This window comes from Cyanistes caeruleus, chromosome 5 (assembly GCF_971803275.1).
Source record: "Cyanistes caeruleus chromosome 5, bCyaCae1.hap1.1, whole genome shotgun sequence".
Classification (NCBI taxonomy): domain Eukaryota; kingdom Metazoa; phylum Chordata; class Aves; order Passeriformes; family Paridae; genus Cyanistes; species Cyanistes caeruleus.
In genome coordinates, this window is record NC_141705.1 from 46,222,562 (window position 1) to 46,236,191 (window position 13,630).

The following is a 13,630-nucleotide window of genomic DNA, read 5'->3' on the forward strand; positions in this document are numbered from 1 at the left end:
TCACAACACACTGCTTCAAATTACTGCATAAAACCATGTTCCAAGGTTGTTTTTGACATGTAGATTGTAAAGTTAGTGTGCAATAAAATATCTCTTTTCTTCTCCTAAGAGGCAGTGCGTGTATTATACTGCCTATAAAGCGTTCCAAGGTTCCTGAAGGAAATCTAGTACACCATGAGGATATTGCATGGCATTTTCTTTAATACTGAAAATGGAAAATTAATAGGAAGCCTAGATTCCAGAGCTTTTAAAAAATCCCGTAAAAACAGGGTTTTGCCAAAAATACATATAGACTTTAAATAAATTTTACACTGCAAAGCCAAACTGCATATGAGCACACACATAATAGTTGAAGCTAAATCTATACAATCATCTTTTTCACCCTGAAAAAATCCATTGCTCATACTGACAAAGGTATTTCTTTAAAATTAAACACCAGACCTATATAAACATAACATTGACTTAGAAGTGATGAGATATTACCATAAATATTTACTCAGTTTTATGTGCCTCACAAGTGTGAAGCTTTAGGGTACATTTTGTCACATTTTCAGGATTTGCTGTGCAGTCACAACCACTAGAAACATCTACTTACAAAACAAAAGTTGTCCTTACTACAAATTAATTTGGTTCTGCCAGTCAAATTTTTAAAATACTTTAAATATGCTGAAATGCCTTTAAAATCCTAAATCCTAATAAAAAATTCTATGGGGTCAGTGTAGATATTTTGACACCCTAACATATTCACAGAAATAGAACTTTGCAAAGCATATCAACATGAACACTTGGTATGGACATATAGAGCCATAGGGAATACCCAAAATATTTGAAGTCTGGAAAACTTCCAAGGGAAGCTGGTGGAAAGTACTTCATGAAAGGAATTAATACATATGAAAAATCTGGGGTTACTGAACCTAAGAACTTCGTGCTTCGGTCTTTCCTAGCCCCTCTGTCACCTTGTCTAACTCTGTAAGAGTCACAGTGGCCACTCTGCTACCATTTTTCATTCGTGACAGAAATACTGGACCATAAACCTCACTCTCAAAAACTAAAGTCTTGGCAGGTTTTGTCTTCTTAACTTCTCTAAAAAGATTACTGTGACTAACACAAAACAGCTAGCTGGGAAAGATTATTATTCAAAAATAAATTGTCCAAAAGATTCATTAACTTGAACCCAGATTTCACTCCTTTCCATGTAACTTATGCAGGCAAATGACTGGAGTTCTGCGATGTCAGTGCACTTTGAGATACACTCATGGGCAAAGCATTGTTTATGGTTATCTCTTGTCTTGTCTGACATCGCACCATTGCCAGGATTGCCCTCCGAAACCTGCAAAGGGCAAGATAGGGAAAACAGAAAGATCATTAGCTGGAGAACCAAATAGAAGGGAAAAAATTGGTTAAGATGGTCTTAACTATTACAACAGTTTTCAATTTTAATAGAATGAACTTAATAAAAAAACATGTACTTGGAATTGAAAAGGACCTGGGTGTTTTTTACTTCCAAGTAAAAGAGTGTAAACCTAATTTCATTTCTTAAATAGGGATCACAGCAGCTTTTGTTTATCCCAGAAGAGTATACAGCCACAACAAAGATGAACTTACAAAATGGGGAAAAAACACAGATGTTTTTCCATTGTCCCAGCAGGCTCAGGTATGTTTGCCTAGGCAGAGATCACAGGCTCTGCTTGAAGGCTGGTAGCAGAGACAGGAAGAATGCCTCTTTGCAAAACACAGTCCTCAGTCAGAGGCACTGGCTTGATCAGAGCATTTGTTATGCTTGCTCAAATCAGAATAGGCTTAACCTATTTACTTTAATGAAAGAGGTCAATCCATCCTAATCCATCAGAATATGATACATCCAAAAGCAAATAAGAAAATCTACACAAGTTACCCATCACTAAGACAAACACACTTTGGCCACAGTCATTAAAACCAGGCTATTACTGATGCAATCTAAATTCCATACTGACTCCCCTTGAGGAAACACAAATGAGACTTTCAAATGCTACATTTATATGTTCTCAAAAATATGTACCAATTCAGGATATTCTGATGATAATCATAACAATTTATTTTAGGCCTTCCTGGCCAAAAGGTCATCTTCAGCAAGTTAACAGTGGTGTACCTTTTGCTCTTCACTAATCAGTTTGCCATATTTTACAGGTGATCCTCCTATACTCAGATGATATGCTAAAATCATGAAATAGACTGCTACTAATTTCAGAACACTTACTTTTTGTTTGCAATGACATAAATGCAGGGATTATAGAATGTGGAAGATTTTGCAAAGAGAGGAGCTATGATGGCCATCGCAGGAGAAATTTTCTTTGGGTCTCCAAAGGAAGACCACAAACACACAATAGAATATGGAGACCATGCCACCAAGAACATTATAATCATCACAACAGACATCTGTAAAACAAGAGGAACAGGTACATAACCAGTATTACCTCAAGATGAAGACCTCACAACAAAACCTCATAACAAAAGCACATGCACCAGGTGAAAACAGACGTATCCTGAATGAAATAATATATAAACAAGCACACCTGACACATTCTGACAGTTTACTCAGAAATCTCACTTTGGGGATTTACTAGCACACCTCACTGCCATGTGTTTGGCATGGTGTCATTTCATTACATACAACATTCCTTCAAAATCAGCACTGATCATTATGTTAAATTTGCCCATCAGGAGTTTAAATTACCAGAGAGGACCTCACACATGAACTGTGACCCCCGTAACAAGTCACTCTGTGATGCTCTTACAAACAACAAATATGAACAGAGACAAAAATGTAAGCCAAATATTTAATTAGGCTGTTAATAAACATGTTTCATAAGGCTTAAGTATGGTACCATTAAATAAAAGAAAGTAAATGTTCTAGGACATATAGTTAAGGAACCCAGAAGTGTCTGCCTGGTTTAATAAAGCATTAAAGACATGTTCAAGTACAGAGGAGGTATCTGAGCTGTCACGTCTTCTCTACCTGCCTGCAGAGAGAACAACCTGGGCAAGTTGGGGCTCACATCCCAGGACATGCCATGCCACAGCCAGACCTGGAGAGTGACAAACTGAGGGTAGTAGAAGGTAGGAGGTATCAACAGAGACAGACTTTTCTGGATTTTGTCAGGGACATGAATCAATAGTGGAAACTGGAATGGAAATCTCAAATGAATCAAGAGGACAAAATAAACCGCTAGAAAACCAACAACAACTGCAGGACTGTGTACACACAGGATTCCCTAGTGCTGCTCACCTACGCCCCTAATTAGTCTTTCAGAGATCAACAAAATCAAAAACAAGATGTAAACTGCTACTCTGAATGAGCTGCTCTAGAGCATAATCATACACAAGGAGTGACTCTCACAGAAGATCCCAGTTTAAATACAAACACAATACCAAAAAGTAAGAAAGAGCCCTTTCATTTAGAAGTTTGGTGTATAGAAATCTTAGAGGATGCTAATTTGCAAAAAGCAGATAGCAGTCCAGTTCTAAAGAAGGATATTGCTTAACTCCAAAGCATTAATTTTTTTCTCTTTGCTCAACTCCAAAGAGTTTTTTTTCCTTTTTATTAAACTTAGTATCTTCAACTGAAAAATAGGAAAAATGCATTTTCTTCACAAACATGAGTCTAAATTTTTAACTGAATCCTCAGCTTCAAGTATTCTTAAAGTTCTTCACAAAAGTAAAACACTCAACTCTTTTAAGGTAGAAATACTATTCTTCAGAACTTAGCAATGAGAAAGTTTTCCAAGGAATGCTGTTTGCCCTGATAAGTAATTCAAAAACATAGGTACATACTCTTCTGTCCAATTCTCTCACACTTTTTCATCATGCCCAACCATAAATCACATCTTTACACAAAATCAAAGGAGCTGGTGAACTTCAAGATTTCTCAAGGACTTTTATACATTAAAAGAATGTCAGCCTTCCAGGGCAGTATATATCATTTCATGCCATAACTCACATTTTCTACTGCTTACATAAGAGATAAGCTCAATAGACTGAAAAGAACAAGGGATTGGAATTACACATCTTGGGAGCTGGAAATGCACTCTCATTCCTAGGCCACAAGTTCAGTTGAGACTTACCAAACCATTTCAGACCAGACACATCTGTGAACCAAGCAGGAAGCCTAAGGACTCTGCAGACACAGAGTAAAAGTCCTCCTAGGGCACCTTGGAGGTGCATTTCTATGTAATGACAGAGGAGAGAGGCCAGGAAAATTCACAATGCTCCCAGCCTTCAAAGTAGCTATTCATCTGGAAAGGGTACTAGACCAAAGATAAAGAATCTAGTGTGATAAGTCAAGCTAAGAGTTTTTACCAATGCTCAGTACCAGCTAATATTTAGTATAAAAGGAAAGGGGGAATGTATGAAACCAAAATGCTTAAAAGGCTGCACCATTCCTTTGACAATAGGACTTTAAAACAAAGAACATGCTTAAAACAAAACATTTACTACTTTACCTTTGTCACATCTACTTGGTCAGACCAATCTATGTTAATGCTCTCCAGGCAGTTACTGCTGGCATATTGTTTCATTGTCCGGGAAACATTGTAATAACAGTAAAACATGACTGTTAAGGGCACAACAAAATTAACAGCAATTACACTCATTGTGTAGGAAATAAAGGACCTGATAAGACAGAAAAACAAAACAGAGTAACTTACAAATAGCCATCCAGGAAAAGTTACCAAAGAATTTGGTATTTTGCTTTGATTAGGACATTTTGTAAGAAGCTCTGAAATAATAAGGAAAATTTTCTTTAGCTACTTTTTTTTTTTTTAGAAACTACAAGCATTGAAGTTTGAAGCATATCTCAACTCCTATGGGGTTTTTTTCCTAGACTTGCTCCATGTTATTGTTATTGCTTTAAATTATTGTTAAAAATTCTGCTTCATACTTCAGAAAGAAGTTATGCTCCTACAGGGGTGAATTAAACAATCTTAGACCTCAGTGAGCCAGCAAGTTAAAATAAAGCATGAGGGGGAATCTTACGCATCGTTTTTCCTCCAGTTTACTGTGCACGTTGCTCCAGTGGGGTCTGGAGCGTAGCTGGCCCAGCCTGCAGTAGGCATGGAAGACCAGAAAACTGCATTTATCCAAGCAGCAAGGATGAGAGTGGCATAGCTACGGGTGGTCATTCTTCTTCCTGCAGACAAGCACAGACAGTCACAAACAGCTCTCATCTGCTGCTTCTTTCCAGTGCCAAACTGGAGTGACAAGTGGCTTCCAGCAAGCACATATCGAGCTAATAAAGACCTTTCCCAAGGCTCCTAGTCCCAAACACTGTAGCATACCTGTTTCATTCTGCTGACTGACATCTCAAAGCCACTTGAACACCATCACCCTTTCCAACTCAGCATACAGGCAATACCTGACCCCATCCCCAGGCCAAAAGCTTATTATGCAACATTGCATTCAAGTGCATCCTTGGAAAATTGCAGGGCAGGAGTTAACTGTTACAGCTTTAACAGAGGAGAGAAAAACACCCAGGGTGGTGTTAACAATAGAGGCACACACCTGCTTGACAGAGGTCAAAACCTCACACTGACAGAGGCTTTTTGTGTGCTTCTCTGTATGGATGTGGCCCTCTAAAGACTGAAAATGGCCATAGAAACATAATTTATAAGCAGAGTAACAGCCTAATGATTATTTTTTCACTTTTATGAGCAGTATGCCAACTAAATAACTTACTTAACCAGGTACTGTAGGTTCAAGTTCCACCCAGCACTGCAACTATGGAGTCATTCATGAGAAAGCAATATAATCAAATCAGAATTTTATTCCTCCCAATGGTGACTGAGTTTTGACCCTAAGTCAGTACCTATGTCAGGCCTGCAGATGGTCAGGTAACGATCAACAGCAACAACAGTCAGCAAACCAATACTCGCCATCCCGAAAAAGATATTTAAGGCAGCATAGATCTGAAATTAAAACACACATTAAAGCAAGAAAATAATGTCTGAGAAATCTTTCAAAGATACAAGCATAAACCTGTGTACTGAGTCAACACAATTCAGCCAGAGTTCTCTTCCATAAGCAAGGTCTTGAAGGTCTTAATGCGGTACAGGAAATTTGAAGGTGGCTCATTAAAAAGTAAACATTTCAAAAGCACCTGCTTGTGTGCACATTAGAAATCCTAAAGACAGCAGTCTCAAAATCAAAGAAACACTGTCCTTCAATAAGAAAATTTTGAGATTCAGAAATTTGGAGGTGTTTATTTCATGTTTTCAATACATATTATGGAAACCTGAGGAGCATTTGGTCCAACAGAAAGAGTTACAGCTTTAGCAGTTGTGAGGTTCTGAATTATCACTCTTTCATCTGTTGTGATGATTTCACCTATATGGCCCACTGATTTACCCCCTCAGGCTCCATTTTTGTGAGTCAGATCTTTTTCACAGAGCAATCCCAGCATGCTCCAAATGCATCTGCCCCATCATCCCATGGGAATCCTGACCAGAAGGATGACTGGGAGGGCTGTGTTACCACTGTCACCCCAGTAATACAGAGCTCTGAGCCAGAGCACACGGCACCAGCAGTTATAACAGAAACACATGGCATTCAGACATCTCAGATCACAGGATTCATTTGGTTTAGGTTGACATGAGTTCTGCTTCAAGTGGTCTTAACTCTCCAATCAGTGAGATCTCTCATTAACCTGAACACACCACAAGTCAATCCAAACCCAAAGATATTAAAAGTGAGCCTTCCTGCCAAACAATGACTGAATTTTGAGCTTGAAGGTACTGTCTACTGAGGCAAGTGAAGTCAGATTGTGATAAGCATCCATTATATAAAATATAATGTCCAAAATTTTTGCCTTATGACACATTTTCAGTATATGCCTTCACATCACTACTTGTATTCCTGGGCACTTAAGCCCAACAGTCTATCAATAACGCAAACTAAAATCACAATACACAGGGAGCAAAGGCCACTATCTCTGCTATGGAAGTATACGTTTTTCAGTCAGTCTATTCTTAACAGACAGCTCTTAAAGGTAGGCTAAATCTTTAATGGAGACCAAAAGCCTTAGAGGTGTTCATTTTGGATATCCTATTAGGTCCCATCCAAAGGGAACATGCATTTGCCAAGCACAACTCACCGAGATCTGTCAAGCTCACCATCAACACAGTAGTCACAATCAAAGCTTTTTAGCTATCAGCAAAATCATCAAATGTGCCTCTGCTACTATAACCATCTCTATTTCAGGATTTGATTTTATAAGCCTTCTTAAAGCTATTTTAAAATGTCGAGTTGACAAATATAAGATTACACTTTAAGCTTGTATTTACAATCTGAAAACATTAAAGTGAAATTCACACAAAATACTGTCTCCAGAAATTGCTGACATCACAGAACATCAGCTTCAGGTCCAGAGTTCTGGATCATTCTGCATCTCCACCTTACCTCTTAAAATAACATTACTTATTTCTCAGTTTGCTTTTAAGTGCTGAAAACTTTCTCTCTAACAGAATTGCAATACCTGGCATCCAGTATATCCAAATTTCCAGCTTCCATGCAGGTCTGAGGCAGCAGACATGGGGTAACCAATGCCACTAACACCAATATCAGTAAAAGCCAAGTTGATAATAATTGCATTGGTTGCTGTCCGAAGCTCCTTGTACTTAACAAAGATGCCTAACACAACAATGTTACTGAAAATGCTTATCACACCTGTAAAAACAGAAAAATGAAAACTTTACAAAAGGTACATACCAGTCAGTAATACACATGCAGAAGAAAATTAAGTCTATTTTAATATGTAAGTCCCAAAAAATACTTCTTTTCAGTCAAGTACAATTTTCCAAAGAGGACAGACACCATAGAAAAGGAGAAAAAAGCTTTTCCAAGCAACCTTCAGACGGATTCAGTAAGCGCCAACAGTGGAGAATTTGCCAAACCCAAGACTTTTGATGCAATGAGAACAAGCATCGCAGAAATTCAAATGCATCTAGGATTGCACTCGAAACACTCTGGCCACAAAGTACAGTGCTGACCTCCATGGTAAAGAAGAATGCAGGTTGGTGACCAACAAAAAAAAAAGTGTTGGAAAATAAGCTTATGCACCTGATCTAGCAGAAGGCCCCTGCCAAACCCTGAGATTCAGTAATTTTAAAATCAAATGAGGTAAAATGATAATTAACCCTCAGCTTTCTCTCTTTTAACACCACCAAACATGTCTGTTCTCAGGGGCAGGTCTCCTGTTGGAGACATCTTTTGGCCACACAGATGGCATCTTCTACTATATTCATCTACTCACACGTTTCAGGAATGGCACTGTTCCTGTGCACCCCTAAAATTTAAATAAACAAGAAGCTGAGGATCTGAAATGAAAACCATAGTAAAAAAAAACACTTGCAGTGACAGTTCTGTCAGCTCTCCTGTTGACAGACAGCATGTCTTCTCTTGGGAGAGAGGGAGCAAAGGAGATTTACAAGTTTAATAATAAAGGCTTCTTAGGAGGCATGGTTTAACAGATATTACAGCTACCAATAATGAAATCTGACATACAACAGGACTGCAAACTTATACCCTCAGAGTGAAGAAAAGATCCTTCTAGACACACTTAAATTTCATAATTCAGTGTCCAGTCTTAAAAGTAAGGTGGGGGGAGAGGGGAAACAACAAAAAAAAGATGAAAAAGTGGAATCTATATTCATTAAAAATGTCACTATCACTAAAATAAACTAATAGTAGAGCAAAAAAAAAGAATGTTTTGAAGAACAAAATAGAAGATGGATTCCATCTTGAATAAAGTGAGAAAAAAACATGTGGACACAAGAAATTCTCTCTTCTCTATTTCTGAGGAACAGGTCAAGCAGATGAATGAAGTTTCTCAGGCAGCAGTTAAGCAGAATCTATTAAAAGAGCATTGAAGCTGGTCAAAGTGCTGGAGCACAAATCTGTTGAGGAGCAGCTGAGGGAGCCAGGTTGGTTCAGCCTGGAGAAAAGGAGGGTTAAGGTGACCTTATCGTTCTCTACAACCACCTGAAAGGAGGGTGAAGCCAGGTGGGAGTTGGTCTCTTTTCCCAAGGAACAAGCAATAGGGTGAGAGGAAATGGCCTCAAGTTGCACCAGGGAAGAGTACTTTTGGATATTAGGAAAAATTTCTTCACAGTAAGGCTTATCAAGCACTGGAACAGGCTGCCCAACAAACTGGTTGAGTTGCCACCCCTTGGAAGGTGTAGATATGGTGCTGAGAGACATAGTCTAGGGTGAGACATGGTAATGTGAGGTAGTAGCATCAAAGTAAAAAAAAAAAAAAAAAAAATCAGGTACATGTACAACATGTAATTTACCTTTCCAGCTGGCATTTTAAAATACCAGAGTATTTCACCACTATTAGCAGAAAAACACAGCATAGCTTGCTGCAGCCTGAGTATCCCTGTTGTAATTACAGATATGAATACTCTGACATGGGAAATGCTTAACAATTATTTCCTTCTCAGAAAACAAGAAAGAAACACCTAAATCTTTTAAAGGGAAGCATAATGACAAACACTGTACCCAGACTTCATTCTTATTCTTATACTTATTAACAAGGCTTAAGTCTTCCAGATGTGAAATTTGCTGTGGTAAGGCTTTTGCAAAGCAATCAATCATGCTTTCAAGTATTTTATGGACTTAATTGTCAAAAACATTTCTCATTAAGAAAGTAAAGATTTATTAGACTCCCCCAACTATAATTAGAAATAAAAAATGAAAAAAACCTAAAACCACAAAGTAATCCAACTTTTTTTTCTCACAAGTGATTTAATTTCCATGCAAGATTAAAGAAAGAAGAGCTGGGTTGATTCTGGCTAATTCCATTGATAACCTATGATCACCAATGACAGCTTTGATCCTGAACATCAGCTGGTCAAAACTACCAGAAAATATCACCTTGTCACATACTACATAATCAATTTTAATGAAAGTATAAGAGGTATATCTACTTCCAATACTTGACCATTATTTATCTATTTACAGCTTCTTAAGAAGCCTACTGCTCTGTGTAGCTGTTCTATTAATTTCTCCAAAGATCTTAAATAAATTATTGGATCCAAACATAGCCACTTTTCCAGAACAGCAATTTGATACTCACCACTTTCAGACATGTATGCTAAATAAACTGCAACCATCAGTGATATGTAAATGTAAAATACATTAATAATTTAAAGTATTTTAAAACCTAACTACAACATGGGAAAATTTATGGTATAGTCAATGAATAATGACTAAACTGATTTGATTTTCCATAATAAAGGTCTAGAAGGCCTGTTTTTAAACACAGTAGGCTTCAGTTTTGGTTAGGTGGATATTTCATTATTATGGCACTCACTGCTTCAGAAAAGTACTACTGAAGAAATTGTGGTTATACAATAAGAAAGTTTTTAAGGAGAGAATAAAAACAATTGTATAATCATTCAAGATTAGCCAAAGACCACTGCAGTCACAGGGAACAAACATGATGTGACTTAGATTCTAACACATGTCATTGGTGAAAAATACAGCTGCAACTGGAATCTGCTCTTCTCTGATTAATGACCAGCTCCCTCCCTCTAAGTCACATTCCAACCCTTCCCCTTACATCCCCCTAACAGACACCCGCTCACATGCTCAGACTACACATATATTACTACAAACATGTGGCCCAGGAGAAATCTCAAGACAGCTTTGAGCACATCACAGAAAAATGCAAGATGTGACAGCTATGCTCTATTTTTATCTCTTTTGCAAGCTGGCAGAAACTAATTCTCACTCTCTTCTATAATTACATATCAACAAAATGTATTTTTTGAGACACAATGCTGCCTTCAAATATAGAGCAGAAAACTTAGATTCTGCACACTTCAGATGTTTCTGCATATTTCAGTCAGGCAGCTGATTGCTAACTTGTCAGTAAACATGGAGAAAAGCCATCAGACAGCTGCCCAATACAAAATGAAATACCATCACGGTTGCTGTACGAAATGAGCATTCAGATCTACAAGCTCTATTTTAAAAAGTTACGCAACAATTTGCCAATGCCCATACCTGCTGTTATTAAGTAAGCAGCAACTATGTTGTGCTCAGTCTGTGTGAAGGCTGAATGAGCTTCATTGTCACTTTCTGAGGAATTGGATGAGTCATTCCAATGCATTTTCGACAAAAGACTGTCGTCTATCCTCTGCAATAATTCATCAAGAAGAGGAAACACTACAAAACCCTGTCAGGCAAATTCTTTCATTATTCAACAGACTCACTGAAAAATTAAAAGAAGGGGGGTAGGGAGGAGTTCCCCCCACCATTGACAGCTTCCAAGCATGATTTAATTGGACTAAAGGGGAAAGAAGTTTACGCTCCCAATCTATGCAGGAGATTGTTAATTAAAACAAAGAGCAGCACAGAACAGAGTGAATTTTGAACAGTATGCTTAAACTTCAGTCTTACTGCTAATGAGATTAACGGTCACATGCCCCCAAACTTTCTCCCCTCAAACCTCTTGTGCAATGCTTTGGAAACCTCAACAAAAGTTGACTCAGTTCAATCAATCATCAGCCTGGCTTGGAACTAATTCCCATCATCACGCAAAGCACAAAAACCTGCAGTACAACACGAAGAGACAAATGTCAGTTTCCTTAAAAACAGGATACATTTACTCTAAAGCACATCCCTTCAAATCTTTAAAGACTTACTCCTTTGAGGTTCTTTGTTTGATTTAAACTCTCTGACAGACACAAGAAAAACACATTCCAGTATTCTCCTAAGCAAAACATGACTTTCAGAAAACTCAGTCGCTATGTTTCTAAAATAGCCTGGTCTATAGCAAATGGTTGTTGGATGTGCTTCACTCTCCTAAACACAATACACAAAAGCTTACTTTGGGCAAATTTTCCAAAGCATCTTACTGGGCATTTTTCAAAGACTTGAGCAGCAAAAGCTCATGTTTTCTTCCCTACAATGATCAGCACACCAAAGCAAAGACTTTAAGAAACCATGCATAACGATAGCTGCAATAATACCCAGTGAATTTCTGATAGCCAGTACCAGAAAGCAGCTGCCCTCCTTCAGTCCTGCCTCACACAGTTTTTGCCTTCAGTCAGTATTCATATTGGGTGTAAAAGTGACAAAGATGAGCACCAGTGGTTCTTCACTTGTGTGTGGTTCACAGGTAGGTCAGGCAGGTCCCAGGCTGGGGCTGGGCCTTCTGAGCAGTGGTAAGGGTGCAGAGACACAGAAATGCAGTCATCCCATAGAAAGTATACCTGAAGAGCTGTCTCTTCTCTAACCTCTGAAATATTCATAGAGTGTTCCCTTCCACTCCTCAGTTCTCCAAAAGAAACATCCTGCATCTTTCTTTTGAACCTAAAGGTATGAAAATTTTTATAGAAACTTGTGCAGTTGCAGCATTTAGCCATCATTATGATCACACATGATTTCACATCACAGTCCTAAGAACAAATGTTTTCTTCAATGCCCCACATCTACACTCAAAGCTCTCAGGGCATTTGTATTATTACAGTATTTTTCCTGTCAGAAGAGATTAGGCAGGAACAGGGTGGGAGGGTTCTGAAAGGAAAGATGATCTGTTTGGCAATGAAGCTACTTCCCTCACGCAACATTGTTCTGCCCTGAAAGATAAAGACATGGCAATAGTTTTAGGTTTGCTTTCCTCCTCTGACACTTTGGCAAGATTTTCAAAAGCACCTCAGATCTTGCAGATTCCACAGAAGTCAGAGCTTACAATATTGAATGTCTCAGAAATTTTTACTCAGATAGGATTCCAGATGTATAGTAGCAATTAACAAAAGAAATTTTATACTTGCTGATTTAAATATAACTTTCTAATACATTCAGTCTATCCTAGGTACCAATTGTATCTGTCTTTTCTCAAATTTGATTAATTTTACAGCAACTAGAATTGACAGAGAAAGGTCAAAACTAAAGGCAAACATCATCAAAAGTATTTTTTTTCTGGAACGTTGTAGTTCATAAAATAAAGCCAAAAAGATCAAACAGGAAATTAAATATTGAAGTATAAAAAAAAATCCACAGCTTCTAAGCCAGGTAAAATATGTCCTACCACATTGCTTATTAATACAGGTATAAGAATATAAAATCCAAAACCTCAGGCTATTTTTATCCTTCAATAACATAGCTTTACAGGTGTCAGACAGGCACTTTATAAAATCAAGTGATGTTTTTCCTTCCCACTTGTCCCAGATCAGTAGCAAAATGTAACATCTATTTAAATCCATTCTTCAATTTGCTTGTATCTCTATAGATATGTGGGGCAATGCAATGTGAGGTTTACCATGCTGCTTTCTGTTATATGTAAAATATGTAAAAAACACATGAATGATGTGAGTAGAGAAATGTACGTACCTTGTGCGTTAAAAATAAATTGGAAAGCAAAACCAACCCCAACCCTCTTCCTATTTCCAGCAGTCAGCCCGCTACAAACCCACCCCAAACCAAACCCCTCCCACATTTCCTATGCCCTTCACTGCTGGAGCACTCTATAAGGCAAAATGTCCCTTTAATCTTCTCCCAAACAGACGCAAGTGGATCAAACCCCAAGGAAAACAAATTAATAACTTCCTTCTTTCCCCTAGTCTGTCACAGAGAAAAGTCGCAGAGATTTTTA

The 13,630-nt window shown here is 37.9% G+C and overlaps 1 protein-coding gene across 1 annotated transcript; it reads right to left on the bottom strand.

Moving 5' to 3' along the window:
• Window positions 1–181: 181 nt before the first annotated feature.
• RRH (retinal pigment epithelium-derived rhodopsin homolog) lies at window positions 182–13,624 on the bottom strand. The gene is made up of 7 exons (XM_023924732.2): window positions 11,038–13,624; window positions 7,505–7,695; window positions 5,840–5,939; window positions 5,011–5,164; window positions 4,479–4,647; window positions 2,237–2,415; window positions 182–1,330 (listed from the first exon to the last, which is right to left on the bottom strand). Exons 1-7 carry the CDS (start codon window positions 11,141–11,143, stop codon window positions 1,201–1,203), a joined length of 1,029 nt encoding a protein of 342 aa, XP_023780500.1. The 5' UTR covers window positions 11,144–13,624; the 3' UTR covers window positions 182–1,200.
• Window positions 13,625–13,630: the final 6 nt, after the last annotated feature.

Excerpts from the sequence above, each read along its gene's own strand:
- RRH (XM_023924732.2), bottom strand. The coding sequence starts at position 11,143 with ATGCATTGGAATGACTCATCCAATTCCTCAGAAAGTGACAATGAAGCT. Across the intron at positions 5,940-7,504 it reads TTGGATATACTGGATGCCAG|ATCTATGCTGCCTTAAATAT; the intron begins GTATTGCAATTC and ends TTTTAATTTCAG. Across the intron at positions 2,416-4,478 it reads ACCAAGTAGATGTGACAAAG|ATGTCTGTTGTGATGATTAT; the intron begins GTAAAGTAGTAA and ends CTTGTTTTACAG.